This window comes from Lynx rufus, unplaced genomic scaffold, assembly GCF_022079265.1.
Source record: "Lynx rufus isolate CCGP_SWC_20201006 ecotype Redwood Valley unplaced genomic scaffold, mLynRuf1.p SCAF_4, whole genome shotgun sequence".
Lineage (NCBI taxonomy): Eukaryota > Metazoa > Chordata > Mammalia > Carnivora > Felidae > Lynx > Lynx rufus.
This window is the reverse complement of record NW_025814856.1, coordinates 17253071-17279884: the sequence shown is the minus strand read 5'-3', so window position 1 is coordinate 17279884 and position 26814 is coordinate 17253071. Positions and strand designations below refer to the sequence as shown.

Below are 26814 nucleotides of genomic sequence, written 5' to 3'. Positions count from 1 at the left end.
TGCTGTCCCCATCTCTCCCCACTCACTCTGTTGATTCCCAGGAGAGGGCTGGGGCCAGGCAGTCAGAAGGGGCCCGGTGGCAGTGATGAGTATAGACCTACTTTGTGGGCTTCTCAGAATTCTCTAGGACTGGCAGGAAAACAAACAAAAAATGGGGCCTGCTGTTCTTGGGACTATCTCTGCCTTGGTGTCACTCCCCTATAAGACACGCATGTACAAAGATTCACCTCCTCTGGGTAGTATTTGTGACCTGGAGATGCGTTCAAGGGGACTGTCTACAGCCACAGAAGCCAGTCGAGGGAGATGGGTGGGAACTCAGGCTGGTTAAGGGGAGAGCTGTGGGGCAAGGGTAGTTATAAACGTGGCAGCCACAGGTGGCCCCTGAGGGCAGTGAGGAAAGGAGGGAGGGCCCACAGTGGCCTCTGGGCCTGGTGGGGTTAATGGGTGGAAGAAGGTCTTTGGGAAGAACAGAGTGAAGGAGGAGACTCTGGCAGGCCAGAATGAGAACATGTAGTTAGGGGGACTTAGAGCAGGACAGGGCCACCAGTGGGGGTGTAGGCAGGAAGGCGTGGATTCCTGAGAGCTGAGCTGTCACTGTGGGTGGTCCCACCCTGCACATATGGACAATCCCGGTCCCTACAGGCACAGCTGGATGGCATCTGCCTGGGACTGGTTTAGGGCATGGTAGGGGGTGTGGGGTACTGGGGTAGACACGTATGCATATGCATGACACAGAATCTCTCCTCCTGGCTTCCCCCTCCCAAGGTGGGGGTGAAGGGGTGGGGTGGGCATTTTTCAGATGCAGACCAGTGGTGCCTTGGTTTCCCTGGGATGAGCCCAGAGCACCTCATTCCCTGGGGGCTGTTCTGGCTGTCAAGGGGTTTGGGGTGGGGCACAGGAGATCCAACAGACAGAGGGATGGCTGAATCACAGGAGTGGCCGGCGGGACTCATGGCCTGAAGGCTTGTCTGGGCACCCCCATAGGGTGCGGGGTGAGTCATCTCCAGCTGCAGCCTCCCCCCACCACCATCCTGCTGTCTCCTCTGTCCCCAGGAACCTATTTGAATTCCAGCCTCCAGCAGTCATGTCACTAGTCACTCTGACCTTAAAGCAGCCAAGACTTCTGACCCTAGACAGAGTTGGAGAGGTTTCCCTCAGCATTTGTCAAGAACCTTCCCGGGGAGTCCCGGAAGCCACAGGAGGTGGGGGGCTTTACACTTAAGTAGACTCAGATCCTCTGTCGGGCAGGGGAGGTGGGGGCGGCGTCCTTTGGGACGCAGGGTGGGGGGCGGGCCCCCTGGGACCCCGCCCGCAGCTCCGCCCCCCGGGATCAGGGACTTTTTCTCTGCCGTGGCGGCGGGACCGCAGCAACGGCTGGCGGCGGGAGCCGGCGGACAGACAGACCGGCAGGCAAGACCCGGGTTAGGGTTGGGGGAGCGCTGGGCTCGGACTTGCCACAGCCGCGGGCCGAGGGACAGAGCCGGGGGCCTGGCTGACCGACTCCCCCACCCAGGATGAGGCTGCCGCTCCTGGTGGCCGCGCTCTGCGCCGGGATCCTGGCAGGGGCGCTCCGAGTGCGGGCCCAGCAGAGGGAGAGAGGTGGGCACCGCCGGGAAGGACGCCGTCCAAGCCGCTGCACCCTGTCACTTGTGGCTTTCATCCGGGACCCCCCCCACCACCACGACCCTCCCCGCATCTCTGCTAACTCTCCCCCCACTTCCCAAACCCTCCGCTGCAACCCCGTGCTGGCTCTCCCAAACGGCATCCTATTCTAATGGGTCTCAAACTCTGGCTCCCCAGATGTGCACTGGGTCGCCTACTCTCTGTCACTCCACCCTGGCCCCTTGAGGCCAACCCCAGCCCCCAGATCCACACCTGCGTCCGTGGCTCTCCCTTCTCTAAACACACCAGTCCTCCATGGAGAGTCTGCTCTGGGCCCCTCCGTGCCACCCTCCAAGTCTCCTAGGCCCAAGGCGGCCTGCGCCGGTTGGCTTAGCTGATGAGGCCTACTCCATCCTCCCCAGCCCCTAGTGCGGAGGGACCATAGCGCAGGGAGGGGTGGGTGGGCTCCAAGAAAAAAGCATGATGGCTCCTCCCTGCCCCAGTGACCTGCACTCGCCTTTATGCTGCTGACATCGTGTTCCTACTTGATGGCTCTTCGTCTATCGGCCGTGGCAACTTCCGTGAAGTGCGTGGTTTCCTGGAGGGACTGGTGCTTCCATTCTCTGGGGCAGCCAGTGCACAAGGTGTGCGCTTTGCTGCTGTGCAGTATAGCGACGATCCACGGTGAGTGGTAGCCCCTGGAGCTGGGAACCCAGAGATCTGGCCAAGACTCTTCCCCCCAGAAGCAGAGAGCCCCGAAACCCCTAGGCCAGGTTTTCAGGAACCCAGAGACACCCTCCCCGCCCCCCCCCCCGCCCCGCCCCTGGCCAGGACATCCTGTGGAGACAGAGGCAGGGATCTCCCAGGTAGAGTCCTCACACCTGAGACACCTCCAGTCTATTGTCCTGCCAAAGACGAGGCTGTCTTTTCTAATCTGGAGATGGAGAGCCCAGGGGCCTCAAATGCCCCCTGCCTACTGAACTCTCCATGTTCCAGCCCTCTGCCTCTCCCCTCACACAGGGCCTCCCTGTCTGGCCAACATCCACCTCCCTACGACTAGACCCTTCCTCCCACAATTACTTAATTAACTAGACATCCTGCTTCCCGAGGCAGCGAGCCCCAAGAGCTCCAGCCACCAGCAGAGCACAGAGGGGTATCAGAGGAGTTTGTTAACTTAATGGCTTCAGAGGTGGAGGGCAGGAGTCACAGAACCAAGAGGACCCTCAAGGGGGCCTGATATTCACAGGCCTCACCCAGAGGCCTCTTAGAGGCCAGGGCCAGAGAAGGTCTGTTGCCACCTGTTGCCACCTTCCCTCCCCTGTTGCAGGACGGAGTTTGGCCTCGATGCACTTGGCTCAGGCTCAGGGGGCGAGGTGATCCGAGCCATCCGTGAGCTCAGCTACAAGGGGGGCAACACGCGCACGGGGGCTGCAATTCTCCACGTGGCTGACCACATTTTCCTGCCCCAGCTGGCCCGACCTGGTGTCCCCAAGGTGATCTCCCACCCTACCATTCCCCCCACCAAGTTAGCTGCCTGAGGCAGCACTGATTTACCCCCGGCACCTGCCCCAGGTCTGCATCCTCATCACAGATGGGAAGTCGCAGGACCTGGTGGATACGGCTGCCCAGCGGCTGAAGGGGCAGGGGGTCAAGCTGTTTGCTGTGGGTGAGTACCCATCTGGGGTGACAAGTGGGCTATGGCAGGGGCCAGTCAGAGGGCATGTGGACAGCTGAGCTCTGATTGGGCATCACCTCAGGCATCAAGAATGCCGACCCCGAGGAGCTGAAGCGAGTTGCCTCACAGCCGACCAGTGATTTCTTCTTCTTCGTCAACGACTTCAGTATCTTGAGGACACTGCTGCCCCTTGTTTCCCGGAGAGTGTGCACAACTGCTGGTGGTGTACCTGTGACCTTGCCCAGTGAGTTCCTGCCCCCACTTGTGCCCTGACCTAGACCTCTGACCTCCCTCCCCAAACCTGAGGGTGCTGCTTCCATTCCCTGTGCTCCTGACACCAAGCTGGGGGTTCTGTCCTCTGATCCTGCCCTTGAGGTGCTGATCTGACCTTATGTGCCCCCGACCCTTGACCCCAACGCTACACTTTAAGTCTGACCCCTGATCCTCCTGCCTGATTGCCTGACTCCTCACCCTTCCCAGCTGATGACTTGACATCGGGGCCACGAGACCTGGTGCTGTCCGAAGCAGGCAGTCAATCCTTGAGAGTACGGTGGACGGCGGCCAGTGGCCCTGTGACTGGCTACAAGGTCCAGTACGCTCCTCTGACAGGGCTGGGACAGCCACTGCCAGGCGAGCGGCGGGAGGTAAGGATGTCAGGAGTGGTAGGTGGAGGGCTGGGGACTTGGCTGGGCAAGGAAAAGTGACCTCTGGCCTTGGGCAGGTGAGCATCCCAGCTGGTGAGACCAGCACACAGCTGCAGGGTCTCCGGCCACTGACTGAGTACCAAGTGACCGTGGTAGCCCTCTACGCCAACAGCATCGGGGAGGCTGTGAGCGGGACAGCTCGGACCAGTGAGCAATTCTGCTAACCTCTGACCCCGTTCATCTAATTGCCCAGTAACCCCTTCCCACTCCTGACTCCACTAATCCCTGCTGGACCTTCCCCCAGCTGCCCTGGAGGGGCCAGAGCTGACCATCCAGAATACCACTGCCCACAGCCTCCTGGTGGCCTGGCGGAGTGTGCCAGGTGCCACTGGCTACCGTGTGACATGGCGGGTCCTCAGTGGTGAGTGAGAAGTGTGGGCTGAGGGGGATCTTGGCACGTCAGACAGGGTTGTAGGGTCCTAAGTCTGCAAGGCGCGCTGATCCCTTGGTGCCCGCCCCGACCCCCCCGCCCGTGCAGGTGGTGTCACACAGCAGCAGGAGCTGGGCCCTGGGCAGGGGTCAGTGTTGCTGCGTGACCTGGAGCCTGGCACGGACTACGAGGTGACTGTGAGCACCCTGCTTGGCCGTAGCATAGGATCTGCCGCCTCCCTGACTGCCCGTACTGGTGAGAAGGCTGGGTGCTTTCTTTACGCTGGGTAGGCAGACAGGCAGGGCACAGAGGCCACTGACATCCCCTGTGCCCTGGGCAGACGCTTCCGTTGAACAGACCCTGCGCCCAGTCATCCTGGGGCCCACATCCATTCTCCTTTCCTGGAACTTGGTGCCTGAGGCCCGCGGCTACCGGCTAGAATGGCGGCGTGAGAGTGGTCAGTGCAGGGGAGAGGGGCGGGCAGGCAGGGTCAGGCTCGGCTTCAGCCAGCCTGATGCCATCGTCTTGCAGGCTTGGGGGTGCCACAGAAGGTGGTACTGCCCTCTGATGTGACCCGCTACCAGCTGGATGGGCTGCAACCAGGCACTGAGTATCGCCTCACGCTCTATACTCTGCTGGAGGGCCGCGAGGTAGCCACGCCTGCAACTGTGGTCCCCACCGGTGAGGGCTCCGTGGGCCTTGCCAAGTGAGAGGGGAAGGTACAGGGGCCCGGGGCAGCCTTTAATGCTGTGCTCTCCAACAGGGCCAGAGCTGCCCGTGGGCCCTGTGACGGACTTGAAGGCAACCGAGCTTCCTGGGCAGCGGGTGCGAGTATCCTGGAGCCCAGTCCCCGGTGCCACCGAGTACCGCATCACTGTGCGCAGCACACAGGGTGAGGTGGACACAGCCACACCTGGACACACGTTAAAGTTCCAGCTTTTGCGGTCTGACTACACCTTCACCCCAACACATTGCACCTCTGGGTTTCCACAGCCTGCTCCTGTCTCCTTGTCCGACTATCCCCCAAGGTGGAACTGAGCCCAGGCCTGTCACGGTGTCTTTCTGCTCCCAGCCCTGCCTCAGCCCATCTTCTCACCCGGATCTGTCTCCACTCCCTGCCCTGCATCCCTGCCTGCAGCTTTGGCCCTTCTCCACAATCCCAAACTCAATCCCTGCCCTTCTGTTACTCTAGCTGGAACCACTGTCCACACTGACCTCTCATCCCCTGTCCCCATCCAGTACTGACCCCCATCACCCCACATCACTGTCTATCAATGACCTGTCAACTCATATCACTATCCACTGATTTCTGTCATCCTACATTCCATGTCCCTGTCCACTGACTCCTATCATCCTGTATCTCCGTTCATCACTGGTGCATTATCCTGTGTCATTGTCCATCACTGACCGCCATCATCCCACATCCCTGTGTCTCACGGACCCCTGCCCACCTACTCTGCCTTCTCTCTTAGGGGTTGAGCGGACCCTCGTGCTTCCTGGGAGTCAAACAGCCTTTGACTTGGATGATGTCCGGGCTGGCCTAAGCTACACTGTGCGGGTGTCTGCCCGAGTGGGCAGCCGTGAGGGCGGTGCCAGCACTCTCACTGTCCGCCGGGGTGAGCACACAGGAGGGTTGTGGGGGGACAGCTCCTTGATTCACTCTGGTCCCGGTCTTGACCCCTGACCTCTGCCTTTAACCCCCAGAACCGGAAACCCCACTTGCCATCCCAGGGCTACGAGTTGTGGCATCAGATGCAACACGGGTGAGGGTGGCCTGGGGACCTGTTCCTGGAGCCAGTGGATTTCGGATTAGCTGGAGGACAGACAGTGGTCAGTGTGGGGTGTGTGGGAGGGCTGTGGAGAGGGACAACTAGGGTTTGGGGGATTGAGGGGGCAGGCAAGAGCCATGCCAACACTTCCCTCTGACCCTAGGTCCGGAATCCAGCCAGACATTGCCCCCAGAATCCACTGCCACAGATATCATGGGGCTACGGCCTGGAACCTCCTACCAGGTGGCTGTGTCAGCACTGCGAGGGAGAGAGGAGGGTCCCCCTGTGGTCATCGTGGCTCGCACTGGTCAGGGCCTGACCCAGCCCCTTGACTGGCTATCTCCAGTGCCCCTTCAGACCCCCCTGCCCCCCTTTGCAGATCCTTGTTTCGCTCCAGAACAGCCTCCCTCTTCAGATTCCCACTGCCTTCTCCCTCAGAGTCCTGCTTTCTCCTTCGGCCTCCCTTGCCGCCTCTTAAGCCCCCATCTTCTTCAGATTCCTCTGCCTCTCCTCAAAGATCCCACTCTCTTTGCCCTCAGATTTTCACCACCTCATCTCTCAGGCTCCCGCTGCTTTTTCTGCTCCACCTTGCTCTCCTCTTAGGCTTAAACTTTTCCCTTTGTCAGACCCCCTCCCTGCCTCCTCAGACCTCCATCAGAACCCTATTATCTTCTCTGTCAGACCCTCTTCTCTTTGATTCCTATCACCTGCCACCTCAGATTCCCACTATCTCCTCTGTCAGATCCCCAGTTCTTCCCCCATCTGGCCCATTAACTACCCCTTCCATCGGATCCCTGCCTCCTTTTAGATTCTCACAGCCTTCTATTAGATAGTTCCCCAAAACCTCCTCCATCAGACCCTCCACTGCCTCCTCCATTGGACTTCCCATTGCCTCTCCCCACAGACCCACTAGGCCCAGTGAGGACTGTTCATGTGACGCAGACCAGCAGCTCATCTGTCACCATCTCCTGGAACAGGGTTCCTGGTGCCACGGGATACAGGGTCTCCTGGCACTCAGGCCATGGTGGGGACCAGGGGTTTTGGAGGGGACCAGAAGTTTTAGAGGGTCATGGGGGACAGGTCTGGGTGGAATAGGGGCTGGGGGGTTTTATTAAAGGTCCAGGTGGGGAATTGGGGGGCAGAGTCTAGCTAGCCCTGGAGCTGCGTCCATCCTCACTCCCAGGCCCAGAGAAATCCCAGTTGGTTTCTGGAGAGGCCACAGTGGCTGAGCTGGATGGGCTGGAGCCAGATACGGAGTACACGGTGCATGTGTGGCCTCATGTGGCCGGTGTGGATGGGACACCCGCCTCTGTGGTTGTGAGGACAGGTGAGTGGGCCTTGGCCAGCTCGAAATCATATCTCACTGGCTACCCCGCCCCAGTTGACCACTCCATCACTGCTCAGTGAGTTCTCCACATTGACACTTAGTCCACCCTCAGCGACCTCCTGGTTGCCCCACACTGCCCACTCTGGGGCCTCATCCCTCTCAGAGGTTGCCTACACTGACCGGTCCATACTAACCTCACACTGACCTTCAGACCTTCCTGCGTTGACCATGTTTGCACTCCCACCCTGTTCTCTGCCAGCCATCCAGTGGCCCCTGACCCCTTCCCCTGCCTTTGCCCTCAGACCCTGCGCCCGTGGGCAGTGTGTCGAAGCTGCAGATCCTCAATGCCTCCAGTGATGTTCTGCGGGTCACCTGGGTCGGGGTCACTGGAGCCACAGCCTACAGACTGGCCTGGGGCCGGAGCGAGGGTATGGTTCCCTGACCCTGCCCTTGTCCTTCCTGGCTGGGACTGCCCTCTCTGGTAAACCACCCCCACCCCGACCGTTGCCCCATGCTTGCCTGGCCAGGTGGCCCCACAAGACAGCAGATGCTCCCAGGAAACACGGACTCCGCCGTAATACGGGGCCTCGAAGGCGGAGTCAGCTACTCGGTGCGAGTGACTGCTCTTGTGGGGGACCGTGAGGGAGCACCGGTCTCCATTGTCGTCACCACGCGTAGGCGGAGCTTGGGCTGGGGCGAGGCTGGGATTGGCCTCCACGGTTTGGGGGCGGGGTTTGTGCTCTGCGGGTTAAAGGGGGAAGGAAGGATGAAGCCTGGGATGGGCAAAGGGGTCGGTTGGGATTGGCTTAGGAGCCAGTTGGGGGGCGGAGCCTCCCTGAGTTCCTTGCTTTCCCTGTAGCGCCTGAGGCTCCGCCAGCCCTGGAGACCCTTCGCGTAGTGCAGCGAGGCGAGCACTCGCTGAGTCTGCGCTGGCAGCCGGTGCCGGGGGCACACGGCTTCCGTCTGCGTTGGCGACCCGAGGGTGAGAGGTTTCCCTCGGTAGGGGGTCAGGGACCGATGGGGGCGGGGCTGGTGGCGGGGTAGGAGAGGTAGGTCAATGAGTGGGCCACGTCTGTCAGTGTCAGTGGGGGGATGTGCTGTGCGCTGGGATCAGTCATGCGGGGTCAGTAAAGAGAACAGAGTGAGCGAGAATGAGGAAGATCGGTTAGGAGGGTGGATCTGGTTAGCAGGGTCAGTCAGTGAGGTGGGCGAGATCATTAATGCCCGTCTGTAGCATCTTCCCACATGCCTTGGGTCCCCACTTCCATGCCTGCCCCAGGTGGCCAGGAACAGTCCCGGGTCTTGGGGCCCGGTATCAGCAGCTATGAACTGGATGGGCTGGAATCAGCAACCCCATACCGAGTGTGGCTGAGCGTTTTGGGGTCAGCTGGAGAAGGGCCCCCCACAGAAGTGATTGCACGCACTGGTGAGCCCAGAGTCCACTCTTCCCTGGTGTGATGTTTCCCCCACTGATAACCCGCACTGGTTTCCTGCACCCCATGGCCCTGAGTGACTCCTCCTGTAGCCCCTTACCACTCCTGTACCTGGGGTGACCCCAGCATGATCTCCCTTGACACTTCCTTTGCTAAGATGATCCTGCCCCAGAACCTCTTCAGATGATCTCTCTCTTCTGGGTTCTCAGGACATAGACTCTGATCCCTGGTTTTTGATTCCTTCTTCAGAGTCACCCCGGGTGCCAAGCACTGAACTGCGTGTGGTGGACACTTCAATTGACTCAGTGACTCTGGCCTGGACCCCAGTGTCTGGAGTATCCAGCTATATTCTGTCCTGGCAGCCGCTCAGACGCCCTGGCCAAGGTGAAGGGGAGGCCAGGATTGGGGTGGGCTGGCAGTTGGGGCTCTGTGGAAGACCTCCTGTTTAAACAGGTTTTATCTTTTGCAGACATCCCTGGGGCCTCACAGACACTTCCAGGGATCTCGAACTCCCAGCAGGTGACAGGGCTAGAACCTGGCATCTCCTATACCTTCTCGTTGACACCGATCCGGGAGGGTATACGGGGTTCTGAGGCCTCTGTCACACAGAACCCAGGTAAGGTGGGCACAGTGGGAGGGGCTTAAGGGGGTAGCTAGATGGGCCAGCTGCTTCAGTAACTCAGCCCCTTTCCTGCAGTGTGTCCCCATGGCCAGATGGATGTGGTGTTCCTGCTGCACACCACTCAGGACAATGCTCATCGTGCAGAGGCCGTAAAGCGAGCCCTGGAGCGTCTGGTGTCTGCGCTTGGGCCTCTTGGGCCACAGGCAATCCAGGTTTGGCCCCGGAGACAAACAGACCCCTTCCTATCCCAGCCCTTCCCCATCCCACGCTTCACAGCAGCTACCATTTCCCTCCTCCACCACTGGTCCAATCTGTCTCCCAGCCCTTTCCAGGCTCCAGATCTCCTCATCTGTTGGTTGGCTGCCTATACTGCCATCACTGCTGACCCCCTAGTGTTCAGGTTTAGTCCCATTCCCTGAGCTCTATATCCCGCCCCCCCTCCCAGCCCCGATAGGCTCTGCCATCCTTGCTTTGCCATCTTCCCCAGGCTCTGTGTTCCCCCACCCCAGGTTGGCCTCCTGTCCTACAGTCATCGGCCCTCCCCACTGTTCCCACTGAATAGCTCCTATGATCCTAACATCATCCTGCAGAAGATCCGCAGCATCCCTTACATGGACCCAAGTGGGAACAACCTGGGTAAGGACTGCATTGTACATGGACTCTTGGGGCCTACCTGTTGGGAGATGGGTGACCTGGGTTCTGACATGTTCTTTCTCCCAGGCACAGCTGTGGTTACTGCTCACAGACACCTATTAGCACCAGATGCTCCTGGGCGCCGCCAGCATGTACCAGGGGTAATGGTTTTGCTAGTAGATGAGCCCTTGAGAGGTGACATCTTCAACCCTATCCGTGAGGCCCAGGCTGCTGGTGAGGAGGAGGGCTGGTGGGGATGGGGCCTGGGAGTCGGGCTGGCTCCAGCAGGGTTGTCATGCAGGCTGCTGGACCCCTCCTTAGGGCTCAGAGTGATGATACTGGGCCAGGCTGGAGCTGACCCGGAACAGTTGCGTCGCTTGGTGCCAGGCATGGACCCTGTCCAGACTTTCTTTGCTGTGGATGACGGTCCAAGCTTGGACCGGGCAGTCAGTGGTTTGGCAACATCCCTGTGTCAGACAGCCTTGGCCACTCAGGTTTGCAAGGGGCCTCTGGGGGAGGGGTGACTGGTGGGGGAGAGGGAGCTGGAGACTCTTGGGACAATTGCCTAGCCTCAAGAAGACCTTATGTCCACAGCCACAGCCAGAGCCTTGCACATTGCATTGTCCAAAGGTAAGTGTCCAGGGTTGAGAGGGTGGGCGAGGGCCACACCCGGGGCTAGCCACTCTGACCCTCATGTAATGTATCTTTCCCCAGGGTCAGAAAGGGGAACGTGGAGAGATGGTGAGTGACCCTAGTTGGGGGCAGAGAATGGTTGGGGGTCAGTGTGGCTGGGGGAGGTTGGTGGCACAGGGCTCACTGATCACCCTTCCTAGGGCCTGAAAGGACAAGCCGGGCCTCCTGGCCCCCCCGGCCTCCCGGTGAGTGCCTCCCCACGCCTGTCCTCTGCCCCCTGACCAGAGTACTGCTTCCTTACCTGCTCTCTCCTCTCAGGGCAGGGCTGGTGCTCCTGGACCCCCAGGGCCTCCTGGAAGTACCGTTGCAAAGGGTGAGAGGGTGAGTGGAAATCATTGGGGTTCCCCGAAGACACTCCTCCAAGTGTTCTCAGGGTTTTTAGAAGACAGAAGTAGAGAGCAGGGCTAGAACCGCAAGGGTGTTAGAAGTCTAGGTGGACATTTAAACCACGCCAGAGACTCTGGGGCAGGGCCTACAGTAGAGCAGCCAGTGGGGTTTTGAGGCTCCCCCCGAGAGCCTGGGTGTAAGTTCTAAATCCCAGAGGCAGAGAAGGCCCCTCCACCTCATCATTGCCCTGGTACCTGGGATGAGTCCCCATTTAGCTCAGAAGGGCTGCTTCTCTGCCCCACTGCTCCACCCCAGAAACACTCAGGGGCCTGTGGGGTGGGAATCTAGATAAAGAATAGTCTCGGCTCCTCCGGCAAACCAAGGGCACGGAGGGAGGGTCCCTTCCTGCCCTGACCTCTTTGACTCCTTAGGGCTTTCCTGGGGCAGATGGGCCTCCAGGCAGCCCTGGCCGCCCTGGGACTCCTGGAACCCCTGGCTCCAAGGTAAGCAAGCCTTGCCCTTGCAGGTCACTTGGTAGGACTCTTTGCTTGAGTGGGTGAGTAGGTGGTCTGACTGCCCTGACTTCTTCCATTTACAGGGCTCCCCAGGGTGGCCTGGCCCTCGTGGAGATCCAGTGAGTTGCTTTCCCTTCTTTGCTCACCCAGTGTCTTCCCGAAGTTCTTTCTGGAGGGTGGGGACCCGTTGGGGATGGGCAGTGTGGATGCGCTTGAGCCCAAGCATCACCCTTTGCTCTATTTTGTCCTCAGGGAGAGCGAGGACCTCGAGGCCCAAAGGGGGAGCCGGTAGGTGAAGGGGGAAGGGAGGGAGCCAGGATGTCCCAGGGAGGAGCAGGCTGGATGCTATGCGGGGCCTGTGGCATGATAAGGAATACCTGGGTACCTCTGGGAACTTCTCCCGCCTCAAGGCTCCCATGCCCTGAATCCTGCCCTTTGCTTTCTGTCCTGCAGGGAGATCCTGGGCGAGTCATTGGAGGCGAAGGCCCAGGGCTTCCTGGGCAGAAAGGGGACCCTGGACCTCCAGTAAGTTCTAGGATGTGTGGGGGCAAGAGGTGTGTGGTGGGGAACCAGCAGGAGGCAGGGTAGGAGTAAGGGTCAGTGGGGTTGTACTTTATACTTTGTCTCCTCCATTAGGGCCTCCCTGGATCCCGTGGCCCACTGGGGGACCCAGGACCCCGTGGTCCCCCAGGACTTCCTGGAACGACTGTGAAGGTGACAACATGATCCCTTTATGGTCTCATGACCTCAATGTGATCCAGTGACCTGGTGACCCCATTTGAACCCATATAACGCCTACTGGTTGCTCTGACCCCATATGACCTCTTAGCCCCCCCATGACTCCTCAGTTCCTCCGTGACCTTTGTAATCCAATTTGTCCCCATGACCTTCATTTCTCCTGGTATATTTGGGAGTGGAGGTGTGGTCCAGGGTCATGGAGTCATGATCTGTCTTCCAGGGTGACAAAGGCGATCGTGGGGAGCGGGTAAGTGAGGGGCAAGGTGTCCTGGGGGTGGCTTGGAGTCTGATTCCCATTGGCTGGCTCCTGAGCTACTGTTCTCTCTCAGGGCCCCCCGGGACCAGGTGATGGTGGCACTGTTCCAGGGGAGCCTGGGCTGCCGGTGAGGGAGCCTTGAGGCTCTGCTGGGGAACTTGGGGGCCATCTCAGGGGTGTGGATACTGAGGCTGAGGCTCTTCTGGGGGCAGTGGGTGGGTGCTGGGCCTCATAGTTTGGGGCTCACGTTTTCACTCACTTTCTCCTAGGGTCTTCCTGGAGGCCCTGGACCCCAAGGCCCGGTTGGCCCCTCTGGAGAGAAAGGAGAAAAGGTGGGAGGCCTGACCTCTTGGTGTGCCCATTCTAGGGCGGAGGCTGAGGGAGGTAGGGTCTTCTACTCATCTGTTTCTCCTTCAGGGTGACTGTGAGGATGGAGCCCCAGGCCTCCCAGGACAACCTGGGAGCCCGGGTGAGCGGGTGAGTGTAGGGGCAAGGGTTCTGAGGGGTGGGCACAGCTCCCTCAGCTTCCCACCCTCTATCCTGTGCTTATGCCCAAACTCAAGTCTCCAAACCCCTTCTAGGGCCCACGAGGACCTCCTGGGGACATTGGCCCCAAAGTAAGTGCTATTTTGGGAGGTCAGGTGTGGGGTGTGACCACTGGGACAATTCTAGGGCTGGGGGCTGGGGGAGGATCAGGAGATGAGGGCTCTCAGCAGGTCAGAGGTTGTAGTTTCGGAGGCAGGATAGCTAGAGTTTGAGACGCCTTCTCTAGGGTTTGACAGTCAAGGCGCCTCTCCTATCTCTCTCCCCTTAGGGTGACCGAGGACTGAAAGGGGCTGTGGGTGAGATTGGCGAGAAGGTAAGTGCAGCCTAGGGGTTTCTCAGGGCCCCAGAGTGTCTGTGGCCAGACTCAGCTCTGACCCATTCTGTTCCCTCAGGGTGAACGTGGACCCCCCGGCCCAGTGGGACCGCAGGTGAGCCCTCTGACCTGATGCCTGTGTCCAGCTGACCTGCGCTCTGTGCCCCTTCCTGGTTCTGACTTCTCAACCTTGATGCCCCCTGCCCCTGGCCCTCCACCTCTCCTCGCATGACTCTTGCTGATGCAGGCTCCAACCCTTAACCCCCGGGACCTGCCTTTTACTTCCTGACCCTGCTGAACTGACCTTGACTTCCACTGACCTGAACTCTGTCACCCCTCAGTTTGACCCCTGCTGCCTAAATCCTGACCTTTTGTGCCCTCTCTTCAGCATCCCCATAATTTCTAGCCCTTGCTTGCTACTATCTCCCTGCCCATCCCCCTGGATCAGCATTTCTGCTCTTCTGTCCCAGGGGCTGCCTGGAGTGGCTGGACGTCCAGGAGCTGAGGGGCCCGAAGTGAGTCCGTGACTATGGTAGGACGGGGAGAGGGGTTTTCAAGTGTTCCTCCTGCTCTGGCTTCACACCTTTTCCACATGCAGGGGCCGCCAGGACCCACCGGCCGCAGAGGAGAGAAGGTGAGTCATTGCCTGGGGGTCAGTCCCTCCCACCCCCTGCACTTGGGATTGTGGCAGGTGGGACACCAGGACCTGGAGTTCCTAGATGGGTCTCTGACTCATCCCTGCCCCCATCCTTTTTCCACAGGGGGAGCCTGGTCGCCCTGGGGACCCTGCAGTGGTGAGCAAAGGGAGGATGGGGCTCTGAGCACAGCGTGGCTCCCTGAGCACTGGCCTGCCTGTAGACCAGTATTCTAGGCTGAAACCCCATAACCTTGGGACCATGGGAAGGCTAAGAGTTCTGTGACTCTCCTGATGCCACAATGCATCTCCCGACTCTTGGCTGTAACCTGTGACCCTGTGACCATCATACAGGTCATGAACTCTGTGTAACCCCTGCCCTGCTCCCAGCGGTGACTCTGTGACCTCTGGACAGAGACTGAGCTCTATGACTTCTAGTTCCATATTGCCTCATCCCCAGTCAATCACATAGTACTGTGATCCCCAGGCAGGGCCAAGTGTGTCTGTCCTGTTTGTTTTCAGGGACCTGATGGTGCTGGGGCCAAAGGAGAGAAGGTAATTCTGGCGAGAGTGAAATGGAGGCTGATCCAGGATTGAGGTCAAGGTCATGGGGTCTGCCTTTAGGCTTTCCTGGAGGCCCCTGGAAGTCATAGGGTTGTGGCATGATTGCTGGATTGTGGGGTCATGGAACCCGGGGCTGATGCTGATGGTTGATGGTCTTTGTTACTTCCAGGGAGATGTGGGGCCCACGGGGCCTAGAGGAGCTACAGGAGTCAAAGGGGAGCGGGTGAGTGAAGGGACAGTGTCTAAGGGGGTAGGGCAGGTGAGGGTTGTTCTCCCTGACTTCTGATCCTTTCGCCACAGGGCCCGCCTGGCTTGGTTCTTCAAGGAGACCCTGGCCCCAAAGGAGACCCTGGAGACCGGGTGAATAAATGTGGGGCTGGGGAGTGTGGCAGGAGATGAGGTAGTACCTGGGAGCCCCAACTAAGTCCTGTACTCCCCCCTACACACCCTGCAGGGTCCCATTGGCCTGACAGGCAGAGCAGGACCCCCAGTGAGTACCTATGACCTTGGGTAACCTCAAGGTTTCTGGGGTTACCACCCCTCAGGGACTGGCTGCTATGTGCATCCTGCCTCACCCCACTTTTGCCTCCTCCACAGGGTGACTCAGGACCTCCTGGAGAGAAGGGAGACCCTGGGCGGCCTGGCCCCCCAGGACTCGTCGGCCCCCGAGGACGAGATGTAAGAAAGCTCGAGCTGGGGGAGTCTTGGGGGGTAGGAGAGTAGAATGTTGCTGTCATCGCGGGGGATCTTGGGACCAGGACTGATTCTCATGTCTCTCAGGGTGAAGTTGGAGAGAAAGGTGACGAAGGTCCCCCGGTAAGACTCCTTCCCACTCTGATTTCTGACCCGGTACCCTTGCATTGTGATCCCACTGGACTGGGGGCTCCCCCAGGTCATCGAATCCATTCCCTTGCCTACTGTCTATCTGGTGCCCAGACCCTTCTCTGCCCCTGCTCCTTGAGTCAGTTTGAGCCCAAGCCACCTGCTCAGTGTGGCTTTCTCTCCATCACCAGGGTGACCCAGGTTTGCCTGGAAAAGCTGGCGAACGTGGCCTTCGGGTGAGGCTGGCAGGGAGAAGTAAGGGGGTGCATATTGTGATGGGAAATTCAGGCATGGTTTTGGGGGTGATGGGGAACCTGAACAGTATGGGGGGTCATGGGAAACCTGCAGAATGCCACAAGGGCCTGTCTCAGACCAGCTGCTCTTCTCAGGGGGCACCTGGAGCTCGGGGACCTGTGGGTGAGAAGGGAGACCAAGGAGATCCTGGAGAGGATGGACGAAACGTGAGTCCTAACCCTGACCCCTAACCCCAACTTCAGCCATCCAGTTCCCAGCCCCCGCTCCTGCCATCCCAACCCTGCAATGATAAACGCTCACAATCCCCTGTGACCCCTTCGTCACAACCCCCAAAGGCCACCAGGATCCCCATGAGTCTTTAGTTTGCTTCCAAAGCTTCCTGAAATTGCTGCCTATCTTGAGTGACCCCCTGACTTTCTACAGGGCAGCCCTGGACCATCTGGACCCAAGGGTGACCGTGGGGAGCCGGTGAGTAATGCCAGTGTTCTGAGCTTGGAGGGATGGGAGTTTCCAGTGCTTGGTCTGGTCAGTGTGTACATAAGGGACCTGGAGGTCAAGGTGGGGAGTATTGATGGCTGTCTCCAGGCCTGACCTGCCTTCTGGGTGTTGGCATTGGGGTGCTTCAGGGAATCGGGGAGCAGAGTTGAGTCTGGGATGAACAGCCATGCCCTGTGATCTTGGGGCTCCTATTGATCATAATCATTTCCTTTCCCAGGGTCTCCCGGGACCCCCTGCACGGCTGGTAAGGGCTTAGCTGGGTGTGGTCCTCTATCCTGTCCCTCACCTGCCCCTGTTGGCGCCACATGGTATCCCTTCATCCCTTCCACTGCCCCCTGTTCCCCTCATGGCCTCCTGATAGCTCCATTGATCCCATAGCCCCTCACTAGCCCCAATTCTCCTTGTTGAACCATTCACTGACTATCCCCCCCCCCCACAGGTAGACATGGGAGTTGGAGCTGGAGAGAAGGTATCAGGGTCTGTGGATGGAGTGAAGCTCTGAGCACAGGGAAGCCCCCTGGTGCCTCCATGATGGGCATGCCTGCAGCCCTAGGGCCGTTCCTTCAACCAGCTTGTCTCTGCCACAGGGAGAGCCGGGGGACCGTGGACAGGAGGGTCCTCGAGGACCCAAGGGTGACCCAGGCCCCCCTGGAGCTGCTGGGGAGAGGGTGAGTGTGGTTGGTCCCATGAGGAGGTGTGGGTCTGGGAAAGCCTGGTCTGATTTCTTCCTTCCCCTATCCTCAGGGCATCAGTGGACTCCGGGGGCCCCCAGGCCCTCAGGTGAGTGATACTCTTTGCCCCAGCAGCCTCAGTCCTCCTCTTACCCTCACCTCTTATCTGACCTTGTTCCCTCCAGGGGGACCCAGGTGTCCGAGGCCCAACAGGAGAGAAGGTGAGAGGGCATGGAGGTTTTTAGCCGCGAGCCAGGCTCTTAGGTCCATCTTATCCTTTGAGGCCTCTTACTTCTCTATTTTCCTCAGGGTGACCGGGGTTCACCTGGCCTGGATGGCCGCAGTGGGCTGGATGGTAAACCAGGAGCCCCTGGCCCCCCTGGGCTGCATGTGAGTCATGATGGTCATGGTCTGGTCACACCTTTCCCTTTCCTCTTCTTATGACCCTAGCCTCACCTGGGTCTTCTTGGTCTTGATGAACTCGGGAGCTAGGTGGGGTATCTGTGTCTTCTCCTAGAACCTTCCTGGGTGGGGGATGTTAGTGCCTTGCAGGCCTGAGTTCACAGGAACTAGTGGTGTTGTTGGTGGGTGGTGCTCCTGACCCCGTGATCACTGCAGACTCCCTGACTTTGAGTCTCTCCTCAGGGTGCTGCAGGCAAAGCTGGAGACCCAGGGAGAGACGTAAGTGAGGGGAGATCTGGTTTTGTTTTTTTTTTTTTAACATTTATTCATTTTTGAGAGTGAGAGAGACAGAGCATGAGAAGGGGAGGGGCAGAGAGAGAGGGAGACACAGAATCAGAAGCAGGCTTCAGGCTCCGAGCTGTCAGCACAGGGCCCGATGCCAGGCTTGAACTCACGGACTGCGAGATCATGACCTGAGCCGAAGTCGGACGCTCAACCGACTGAGCCACCCAGGCACCCCAGTGAGGGGAGATCTTAGGCCGGAGGGTGGCTCAGGTCCAGCATAAATTGCCCGGGGTCATCATTTCACAGTACCACTGGGAATAGGAGCAGTTGGTCCAGCTCTGTCCTTGGGAGGGGTCTCAGTCCCTGGCAGGCAGGTTTTAGCAGGGTCCAGCTTTCTGACCTTCTTGGCCTCGCCTTGGGGGCCTTATTAGGTCCCCCAAGTCCTGTAGGTTATTCCCTTGGGAGTTTTAGTAGGGGTGGGGGCCCTAACCAATGGAGTCTCTGCCTCAGGGGATTTCAGTGAAACCGCCAAATTTTGGGGGTCTCTACACTCAAGGAGGATCTTAATGGGGTCCTCCCCAGTCCATGGGTGTGCTCCAGGGGCTCTCAGTGGCTCTTTCAACCCTAGCAAAGACTTTTTCCAGGGCCTTCCAGGCCTCCGAGGAGAACACGGACCCCCTGGCCCGTCTGGCCCCCCTGGAGCCCAGGTGAGACTGAGTTTTCATGGTACCCATTTTTTTAAAGTTTATTTACATATGTATGTATATACGTATGTACGTATGTATGTATATAATCTCTACACCCAATGTGGGGCTCGAACTCATGATCCTGAGATCAAGAGCCTCATGCTCTACAAACTGAGCCAGCCAGGCCCCCCTCATGGTACCCTTTTGCCCCGTTACTGCCCTCACCCGATCCCTGACTTAATGTTCTGTTCCCACAGGGAAAGCCAGGAGAGGATGGCAAGCCTGGCCTGAATGGGAAAAATGTGAGTTTCTAGAGCAGACGCAGGGACACCTACTGAGAAATGTCAGCACGTGTACCCAGACCAGATATGTAGCTGCACGTGGGACACACAGGCAGACACTTGCTGAGGTGTGTCAACACCCATGTACCTAGCCCAGACCTACATACAGATACATACTGAAATCCACGTCACGTGCACATCAGGCAGCCTCGCAGTGAGTTATGTGGGCATGCTGATTTGTGCCCAGATGGACTGACACCTGCTAAAATAACCCACAGCCACGGGATCAGGTGAAGAGCCACAGACACAGATTGAGAGGGGCACACATACTCGCATGAAGCCACATTGACGGATACTTGGAGACTTGTTGACACAGACACTTCCACCCAGACCAGATATGTGCTAAGACATGGGACCAGGGCCACATGTGGACCTGTGCTGAAACATAATGAGACACACATCCAAGGCTCTGGCATGTGACACGTACATTCATATCCGCAGTCACTCACCTACATATGGCCACACATGTTGACTTGTACACAGATATTGAGACATAGAGACAATTCTCAAGGCACCAGAGACATGTAGACACATGTCCGCCCTGTGTATACATGTACATGCCCATATGTAGATATGAGTCACAATGTGCAGACCGACAGACACCTACTAAGTGCCACCTATGAGGACATAAGGCCCATGCATGGATACACATGCTAACACACACACACACACACACACACACACACACATGCGCATAGATGTGGTATTACATCTAGAAAGCCAGAGAACATGTGCAGTTACATGTAGAAGTGAGCAGAACCACACAGGCATGCCCTCAGATGTATAAAGGCTCATTCAGATGGTCATAGGCTGTGCTCCAAGACACAGAGGCTTGGAGTCATAGACACAGACATACAATCATCTGAGACCAGCCAAGCCAGTGTCTTGCAGCCAGACACCAGTGAATTTTGGGGCTGATGTGAATCTTGTGCCCACAGGGGGAACCTGGGGACCCTGGAGAAGATGGAAGGAAGGTAAGACCCCTCGCTTGGAGTCTGTTCTGCCCTCAGAATAGGGCCCTATCTAAAGTACCCTTGTCCTCCACAGGGAGAGAAGGGAGATTCAGGCACCCCCGGGAGAGAAGTGAGTGCTGGAGCCTACTGCAACCTGACCCATGACCCTGTGATATCTGTGATATATGGTTCCACTCTTTTCTGGGGCCTCAGGGTCCTGATCCTGGCTGCATCCCCCACAGGGCCATGAGGGTCCCAAGGGTGAGCGTGGAGCTCCTGGTAGCCCTGGACTCCAGGGTCCCCCAGGCCTCCCTGGGCAGGTGGGCCCTTCTGGCCAGGTGAGTATCCAGGAGGGTCGTTCTAGGACTTGGGAGCGTCGGGGGCCATTATGTTCCCACTGGATACCATCCTGGGATACCATGATCCTATGTGACCTCTTTGTGTTCTATCATATCTCAGGGTTTTCCTGGGGTTCCAGGAAACACAGGCCCCAAGGTGAGTGTGCATGTGGTGGGTAGGGGGTACGGTGAGGGGCTAGTAGGGTTGAGGCATTTCCCCCCACCTCTCTTTGTGATCACTCTTTGTTCTCAGGGTGACCGTGGGGAGAGTGGACCCAAAGGGGAACAGGTGAGGTCCCCACCTTTCTCACATGCCCAGGTAGCCATAGCTCCCACATGGTGCATGCACACTTCCCCCAGAAACTGGGTCCAGCAACTTGTCTCTTGGTGTCTCCAGGGCCTTCCGGGAGAACGTGGCCTGAGAGGAGAACCTGGGAGCGTGGGGGTGAGTGAAGCTTAGGACCTGGTCCTCGACTCTTATTTGCATGCCTAAAGGAGCCACCTCTATCCTCTTCCCCTTGCCCTGTGGCCCCATGGGTTCTGTCCTGTGTGTTCAGTCTCCTGTCCTATTGGGATTCCCGTAGTCTACACTGGGGGGACCAGGCAATGGGGGCATGCCAGGGAGGGGCTTCCAGGGCCTTGAGCCACCTCAACCAGCGCTAAAGTGTCCTGTGGGCAAGAGGCCTGGAGAAGAGAGTATGGAAGCTGTTTCTGGGAGCAGCGTGGGGCTTCTCTGAGGGTAGCCCCTCACCCAGCTTGTGTCCCCAGAATGTGGAGCGGTTGCTGGAAACGATTGGCATCAAGGTAGGTTGTTTGGGGTCTGGGAGTGGGGGTGGATGGAGGCCCCAGGGGGCAAGGAGTGCCCACATGGCCTGGCGAGGGCCTGGGTGGCTGCAGGAACGGTCCCTGTTTCCCCAACCCCTTGTTATCACTCAGACATCTGCCCTGCGAGAGATCGTGGAGACCTGGGATGAGAGCTCCGGCAGCTTCCTGCCCTTGCCTGACCGGCGCCGTGGTCCTAAGGGGGACCCAGGCGAGCGGGGCCCTCCAGGCAAGGAGGTGAGTGTCGATCACTCAGTGGGGATGTCCTGTGGACGGTGTCACCCACCTCTAGCAACATTCACTCTTCTGTTCCTCCAGGGACCCATTGGCTTTTCTGGAGAACGTGGGCTGAAGGGAGATCGTGGAGACCCTGGCCCTCAGGGGCCACCAGGCCTGGCTCTTGGGGAAAGGGGCCCCCCTGGACCTCCCGGCCTTGCCGGGGAGCCTGGAAAGCCTGGTATTCCTGGGCTCCCAGGCCGGGCTGGGGACGCAGGGGAGGCAGGAAGGCCAGGAGAGAGGGTGAGCTGGGCTAGCCAGGAAGGCTGGGGATGTGGGGCCAGGAGGGGCTGGGCTCCCCGTGGACGTGGCCCCCACCCTGCTATTTGCACCTCAGGGAGAACGAGGAGAGAAAGGAGAACGTGGGGAACAGGTGAGCTGAGAGAGGCTACAGGGGGCGGGACTTCCTGGGTGTTGTGCTGGGGAAGCCACACCATTTCCTTCTTCTCCACAGGGCAGAGACGGCCCTCCTGGCCTCCCTGGACCTCCTGGCCCTCCTGGCCCCAAGGTGATCAGCCAGCCCTGCCCTGGGCCTGTGACTGTTGTTATCAGGAGGGCACCATTAACCTAGGCCCCAGAAACTCCATATGGTGTCTCTAACCCATAATCCTGTGGGATCCTTTAATCCGGGGTGACCCCTCCATGCCTCTGTGATAGACACATTTCTCTCCTATGACCTGGTGTTTGTAGGTGGCTGTGGATGAGCTAGGTCCTGGACTCTCTGGAGTGCAAGGACCCCCTGGACTCAAAGGCACTAAGGTCAGTGTGTGCGATCAACAGGGGGGCCACTCCCTGCCATGGCACCAGGGTCCAGCTTGACATGTCATCCCTACAGGGGGATCCAGGCAGTGATGGCGACCGAGGCCCCAAGGGAGACAGGGTGAGGCCTGCTAACCCACCATGCTTCCCTCTCCTTTAGGGGGGCACGTGAGCAGTGGTGTGTCTATGGGCACATAGCAGTGACTGGGGGCTCAGGACATGCCATTCTGCTTGCAGGGTGTGCCAGGCATCAAGGGAGACCGGGGAGAGCCTGGACAGAGGGGTCTTGATGGCAGCCCGGTGAGTCTGTGCCACAGGTCACCCATGTGCCTGCACGGGGCTCTTACAGTGTTGTCTGGACTGGAGTCTGCACTGCCTGGGACTGTCTGGGGTGGCTGGGATGTGGGAACAAAGAGGATCCATGTGGTCTTAAACCTGTTCTCTTCAGGGTCTACCAGGAGAGCGTGGTGTGGCTGGGCCTGAAGGGAAGCCGGTAAGTGGTGGCAGGAACATCCTGGCCCAGGCTCCTGGGAACAGCTGCCCTCTGCTGGGAGCTGACTGCTCTGTGCACATGTCACCAGTGACAAGGATGTTGTGCCTGCGTGCCAGGGTGTGAGTGCAGGTGTGTGTGTGTGTGTGTGGTGTGGTGTGGTGTGTAGGCCAGGATGTGTTATCCCTGAGGGTATGGGGTGATCTATGCCTGAGGGGTGGCAGCCTGCATGTGGGCTCCCTAGACAGAGGCCTCTGCAGGTTGGAAATAGGCCCACATGAGGCCCGGATTGAGGCTCAGCAGCCCCCCTTCTCTATCCAGGGTTTGCAAGGTCCAAGGGGGACCCCTGGCCCAGTGGTGAGTATCAGAATCCTCACCCCTCCTGCCCCCATCCTGCCCCATGCCACAAGGGTCAGTACTGCCTTAGTTTCTCTGGTGGGGTGGGACTGGCTCCGCCTCACCAGACTCCTTCTCTCTCCAACAGGGTGGCCACGGAGACCCTGGACCTCCTGGTGCCCCGGTGAGTAACAGGAGAGCACTGCCTGGTGGGGGTGGGATGGGCACTAATCCCCACTGGTGAGCCAGGCCTTGTTTGTGTTAATCCCCGAGCCCCGGCAGATGACTCTGACTCCCGTCCCCTGCTCTTGATACTTTTTTCTAGGGCCTTGCTGGCTCCACAGGACCCCAGGGTCCTTCTGGCCTGAAGGTGAGTATAGGTGTGTGCAGGCGTGTGGCTAAAAGGCAGAGGAGGCTCCTCTGAGCCATGTCCACACCAGGATAGCCCCTGCCACCCCCCTGGGTTGTCATCACCCTGCGATGGGGCTAAGCACCAAGGTGCCCCATCCATGTGGGCTTTTCTTATGGGCAGAGGGCTGAGGAGCCTCTTGTCTTTTTGTGGGGTCATAAGGTCTCTGGGTTTTTGGCAGGGGGAGCCTGGAGAGACAGGACCACCAGGACGGGTGAGTGGCCCAGCTCAGGGGTTAGAGTCACAGGGAGCCACGTGGGATTGGAGCTGCCCTGAACTGTTTCTTCCCCCAGGGCCTGCCCGGACCCACCGGGGCTGTGGGACTTCCTGGCCCTCCTGGCCCTTCAGGCCTCGTGGTAAGTGAGGTCCCTGCAGGGACACCGTGTCCTGCCCCCTGGGTCCCACGTTCCCCCATGTTCCCCTCACATCTGACTTGTCTCCTTCAGGGTCCTCAAGGGGCACCGGGTCTGCCTGGACAAGTGGTGAGTCCTGGGGGTCAAGACTGAACTCCAGGGGGTCAGGAGTCAGTGGGCAGGCCCATGACAGAGCTCCTCCCTTTCAGGGGGAGACAGGGAAGCCGGGAGCCCCAGGTCGTGATGGTGCCAGTGGCAAAGATGGAGACAGAGGAGCTCCTGGTGTGCCGGTGTGTATTCTTTTTTTTTTTTTTTTTCAACGTTTATTTATTTTTGGGACAGAGATAGACAGAGCATGAACGGGGGAGGGGCAGAGAGAGAGGGAGACACAGAATCGGAAACAGGCTCCAGGCTCTGAGCCATCAGCCCAGAGCCCGACGCGGGGCTCGAACTCACGGACCGCGAGATCGTGACCTGGCTGAAGTCGGACGCTTAACCGACTGCGCCACCCAGGCGCCCCGTGCCGGTGTGTATTCTGGGAGAGCTTTCTCCAAGCCTGTGATGGGGCCGTGTGCCTGGTCCTGGGCCTAGAGAGTAGGGAGAGCAGCGGCAGCAGGCCCAGGGTGGTAGGGAGGCACTGAGTCCTTCCCATTGCCCTGTCACAGGGGTCGCCAGGTCTGCCCGGCCCTGTTGGACCTAAAGGAGAGCCTGGACCCATGGGGGCTCCTGGACAGGTGATCCTGACCCTGACCCCGACCCTCTGTACCAGCTCCTCTGCCTCACCATCCAGGCCGGCGGGGTGGGGCTGGGGAGAAGGCGGGGGGGCTAGGTAACTCACTGGGCATTCCCCACAGGCTGTGGTCGGGCCCCCTGGAGCAAAGGGAGAGAAGGTGAGTGTGCAGAAGGCCTGGGGGGAGGGACTGAGGGGGGCCAGGGCATCCCACTGACCCTTCTCCCTCATCAGGGAGCCCCCGGAGGCCTTGCTGGAGACCTGGTGGGAGAGCCGGTGAGTGTGGAGCTTCCGACAGCATAGTTCACCCATCTTCATGACTCTGGGCTTTCATAATACATGTTACATTGGACCCTGCACCTCCTTCCTTGGGTGTCATCTTTCTGTGCCCCTAATGCCCACGTTGCTTCCTGTCCCCTGTCTCTACAGGGAGCCAAAGGTGATCGAGGACTGCCAGGGCCTCGGGGCGAGAAGGTGAAGCAGACCCAGCCCAAGGGCCTAAGCACTGTGTAGAGGGGGGCCAGGCTGGGTGGCTAGATCCCCTTACTACCCTTTCTGTGCAGGGTGAAGCTGGCCGTGCAGGGGAGCCTGGAGACCCTGGGGAAGATGTGAGTCTGGGGTCTGGGCAAGTCAGCTGGGAGTGAGGAGTGCAGGTGTGGACATGAGGGACCATTCCCAGGCCTGTGCACCCTCCAGCATTCAGGATCCTGCTCCAGGGAGTACACAGGGATCCAGCCTCTTGGCTTCCTCACTCCTGGGTGGGGGCGGGGGTGTGTCTTTGCTTCCTTGTGCCTCTCCTAGGTCTTCTGCTCCTCACTGTGTCTGAACACACATGTGTGTGTCCCTGTCTGATGCCCTAGGTCTCCTGTTAACGTACCCCTTTCCCCTGCCACCTCTGCGTTCCATGTATCTGAATACATGCTTGTGGGCCTGTCTTAGCTCCCCAGGATGGGGCAACATTTGTGTGCTCCTGGGAGCTCCTGTGTGTCTGTGCTCACACCGGAGGTCCCTACGCCTGTGCTTCTGTGTGGGCTCCCCGTGTCTGTAGCCACGCCTAAACTCCCACATATCTGTGGTCACCTCTGGGCTCCTGTGAGCCAATCCTTGCTTACGTGTCTGAGTTCCACATGTGAGCTACCCTGGGAATATTCTTGGGCCGTGTCTAAGCTCTGGGTTCATGTTCCTCCCGTCTCAAGTACTGTTTACTTTGCTTTTTTAGGGTCAAAAAGGGGCTCCTGGACTCAAGGGTAATAAGGTATGTGTACCCTAAAGCATCCCTGCTGGGGGTCATGTTCCTGGGACTCGGAGAGCTGATCTGACCCCTCTTTCCCTTGAAGGGTGACCCAGGAATCGGGGTCCAGGGCCCCCTTGGGCCAGCTGGTCCTCCAGGTCTGAAGGTTAGTCGATGCCCCATCACCAGTGGTGTGCAGCAGGCAGGGAGGTGCCTGGAAGTGGGAAGAAGGCATTCTGGGCCTGGTTCTGGGAAGGAGTCCTGTTGGGGCCATTCCTCCCTTTGCTATCTCTGTTCCAGGGAGATGCGGGCCCCCCTGGGCCCCCTGGTGCTCCTGGTGTTGTCGGATTCCCCGGTCAGACAGGCCTTCGTGGAGAGATGGGTCAGCCAGGCCCCAGTGGAGAGCGGGTAAGCATGCTGGGAGCAGCATGCAGGGACTTGGTGACTTCAGGACTTCTGAATTTGGTAGTGGGTGAGGAGAAGGGGGCCCAGGCCCTGCCTCAGGGGCTCCAGTCTTGGAGGGGCCATAGGGGAGGAAGGTCTCCAAGTCATTCTCTGCCTCTTTTGCTTTATTGTTCCCGTAGGGTCTGGCAGGTCTCCCGGGGAGAGAGGGAGCCCCAGGTCCCTTGGGGCCACCTGGACCACCAGGGTCAGCGGTGAGTAGAAGTGCTCTCTGTCCCGGGTATCTGATTCCTGTGTGTTGGAGTCTGTCCAGGTGGGAACTGGGACACACTGTGTGGCTGGGTATGTGTGTGTGCTTTTGAGGGCATGGGACACTCACCTTACTCTGCCCACAGGGAGTGCCCGGGCCCTCTGGACTCAAAGGAGACAAGGTAGATGGGACAATGCTGCTGGCTCTCCTGTATCCATCACTCCCTCCACCCTCCACTGACCTCCCTTGACCCTCTGTCCCCCAACTGATTCCCCTCTCATATCCCTGGTGTCCTGTTGATCTCCAGGGAGACCCTGGAGCAGGGCTGCCCGGGGCCCGAGGCGAGCGTGGGGAACCTGGTGTCCGGGTATGTACTTCCTGCTCTGCAGCCATGGCTCCCTTTACCACAGCTCTTGCCTCTCATTTCCAACTTCTGAGTCAATGAACTCAATGTCACCATCCAGGGTGAAGACGGCCGTCCCGGCCAGGAGGGACCCCGAGGACTCACGGTGGGTCCCCTTGGGGAAAGCACCAGTGATGTGACTTCATTCCCCTGCCTGTGCCCTCTGTGCTGTTGGGACACACTCTGTAGACTTCTGGTTCTTTTTATGTACTCTCTGGTTCTTCATGTCTCCCATTCCCCTTGGACCCTTGGTGGTCCCCTACCCCCTGAGCGGTCTCCCCACTAATGCCCCCAAGTTTATTTAGCTCACTGTTGTCTTCTCATACAGGGGCCTCCGGGCAGCCGGGGGGAACGTGGGGAGAAGGTAAGGACATGGGGAAA

General features: G+C 59.0%; 1 protein-coding gene across 1 annotated transcript in view; it reads left to right on the top strand.

Annotated features, from left to right (window-relative positions):
* The first annotated feature begins 1514 nt into the window (after positions 1–1514).
* Positions 1515–26814, top strand: part of COL7A1 (collagen type VII alpha 1 chain) — a 31071-nt gene continuing 5771 nt past the window's right edge. Inside the window, exons 1-99 of the mRNA XM_047096705.1 lie at positions 1515–1599; positions 2106–2286; positions 2930–3095; positions 3175–3268; positions 3360–3521; positions 3758–3921; positions 3999–4128; positions 4226–4342; positions 4460–4606; positions 4692–4808; positions 4883–5032; positions 5115–5243; positions 5824–5967; positions 6056–6181; positions 6284–6427; positions 7025–7144; positions 7304–7447; positions 7750–7875; positions 7975–8121; positions 8307–8429; positions 8727–8873; positions 9130–9264; positions 9350–9496; positions 9578–9714; positions 10012–10138; positions 10223–10369; positions 10457–10629; positions 10730–10765; positions 10850–10876; positions 10969–11013; positions 11087–11149; positions 11587–11658; positions 11754–11789; positions 11923–11958; positions 12124–12195; positions 12307–12384; positions 12629–12655; positions 12738–12791; positions 12934–12996; positions 13082–13141; positions 13246–13281; positions 13479–13523; positions 13603–13638; positions 13994–14038; positions 14122–14157; positions 14285–14317; positions 14680–14712; positions 14891–14944; positions 15022–15081; positions 15176–15211; positions 15319–15399; positions 15502–15537; positions 15735–15779; positions 15933–16004; positions 16222–16266; positions 16514–16540; positions 16736–16765; positions 16884–16964; positions 17041–17076; positions 17153–17188; positions 17277–17357; positions 17613–17648; positions 18299–18361; positions 18598–18642; positions 19620–19655; positions 19729–19764; positions 19877–19972; positions 20094–20129; positions 20226–20261; positions 20370–20417; positions 20741–20776; positions 20909–21031; positions 21113–21313; positions 21408–21443; positions 21525–21578; positions 21761–21829; positions 21906–21950; positions 22067–22129; positions 22278–22322; positions 22641–22676; positions 22804–22839; positions 22981–23025; positions 23246–23278; positions 23358–23420; positions 23511–23546; positions 23627–23707; positions 24083–24151; positions 24272–24307; positions 24382–24423; positions 24577–24621; positions 24711–24755; positions 25367–25402; positions 25485–25544; positions 25679–25786; positions 25963–26034; positions 26176–26211; positions 26338–26397; positions 26495–26539; positions 26762–26797. Coding sequence (XP_046952661.1) covers positions 1515–1599; positions 2106–2286; positions 2930–3095; positions 3175–3268; positions 3360–3521; positions 3758–3921; positions 3999–4128; positions 4226–4342; positions 4460–4606; positions 4692–4808; positions 4883–5032; positions 5115–5243; positions 5824–5967; positions 6056–6181; positions 6284–6427; positions 7025–7144; positions 7304–7447; positions 7750–7875; positions 7975–8121; positions 8307–8429; positions 8727–8873; positions 9130–9264; positions 9350–9496; positions 9578–9714; positions 10012–10138; positions 10223–10369; positions 10457–10629; positions 10730–10765; positions 10850–10876; positions 10969–11013; positions 11087–11149; positions 11587–11658; positions 11754–11789; positions 11923–11958; positions 12124–12195; positions 12307–12384; positions 12629–12655; positions 12738–12791; positions 12934–12996; positions 13082–13141; positions 13246–13281; positions 13479–13523; positions 13603–13638; positions 13994–14038; positions 14122–14157; positions 14285–14317; positions 14680–14712; positions 14891–14944; positions 15022–15081; positions 15176–15211; positions 15319–15399; positions 15502–15537; positions 15735–15779; positions 15933–16004; positions 16222–16266; positions 16514–16540; positions 16736–16765; positions 16884–16964; positions 17041–17076; positions 17153–17188; positions 17277–17357; positions 17613–17648; positions 18299–18361; positions 18598–18642; positions 19620–19655; positions 19729–19764; positions 19877–19972; positions 20094–20129; positions 20226–20261; positions 20370–20417; positions 20741–20776; positions 20909–21031; positions 21113–21313; positions 21408–21443; positions 21525–21578; positions 21761–21829; positions 21906–21950; positions 22067–22129; positions 22278–22322; positions 22641–22676; positions 22804–22839; positions 22981–23025; positions 23246–23278; positions 23358–23420; positions 23511–23546; positions 23627–23707; positions 24083–24151; positions 24272–24307; positions 24382–24423; positions 24577–24621; positions 24711–24755; positions 25367–25402; positions 25485–25544; positions 25679–25786; positions 25963–26034; positions 26176–26211; positions 26338–26397; positions 26495–26539; positions 26762–26797 — 7506 coding nt within the window. The remainder of the gene's footprint in view (positions 1600–2105; positions 2287–2929; positions 3096–3174; positions 3269–3359; positions 3522–3757; positions 3922–3998; positions 4129–4225; positions 4343–4459; positions 4607–4691; positions 4809–4882; positions 5033–5114; positions 5244–5823; positions 5968–6055; positions 6182–6283; positions 6428–7024; positions 7145–7303; positions 7448–7749; positions 7876–7974; positions 8122–8306; positions 8430–8726; positions 8874–9129; positions 9265–9349; positions 9497–9577; positions 9715–10011; positions 10139–10222; positions 10370–10456; positions 10630–10729; positions 10766–10849; positions 10877–10968; positions 11014–11086; positions 11150–11586; positions 11659–11753; positions 11790–11922; positions 11959–12123; positions 12196–12306; positions 12385–12628; positions 12656–12737; positions 12792–12933; positions 12997–13081; positions 13142–13245; positions 13282–13478; positions 13524–13602; positions 13639–13993; positions 14039–14121; positions 14158–14284; positions 14318–14679; positions 14713–14890; positions 14945–15021; positions 15082–15175; positions 15212–15318; positions 15400–15501; positions 15538–15734; positions 15780–15932; positions 16005–16221; positions 16267–16513; positions 16541–16735; positions 16766–16883; positions 16965–17040; positions 17077–17152; positions 17189–17276; positions 17358–17612; positions 17649–18298; positions 18362–18597; positions 18643–19619; positions 19656–19728; positions 19765–19876; positions 19973–20093; positions 20130–20225; positions 20262–20369; positions 20418–20740; positions 20777–20908; positions 21032–21112; positions 21314–21407; positions 21444–21524; positions 21579–21760; positions 21830–21905; positions 21951–22066; positions 22130–22277; positions 22323–22640; positions 22677–22803; positions 22840–22980; positions 23026–23245; positions 23279–23357; positions 23421–23510; positions 23547–23626; positions 23708–24082; positions 24152–24271; positions 24308–24381; positions 24424–24576; positions 24622–24710; positions 24756–25366; positions 25403–25484; positions 25545–25678; positions 25787–25962; positions 26035–26175; positions 26212–26337; positions 26398–26494; positions 26540–26761; positions 26798–26814) is intronic.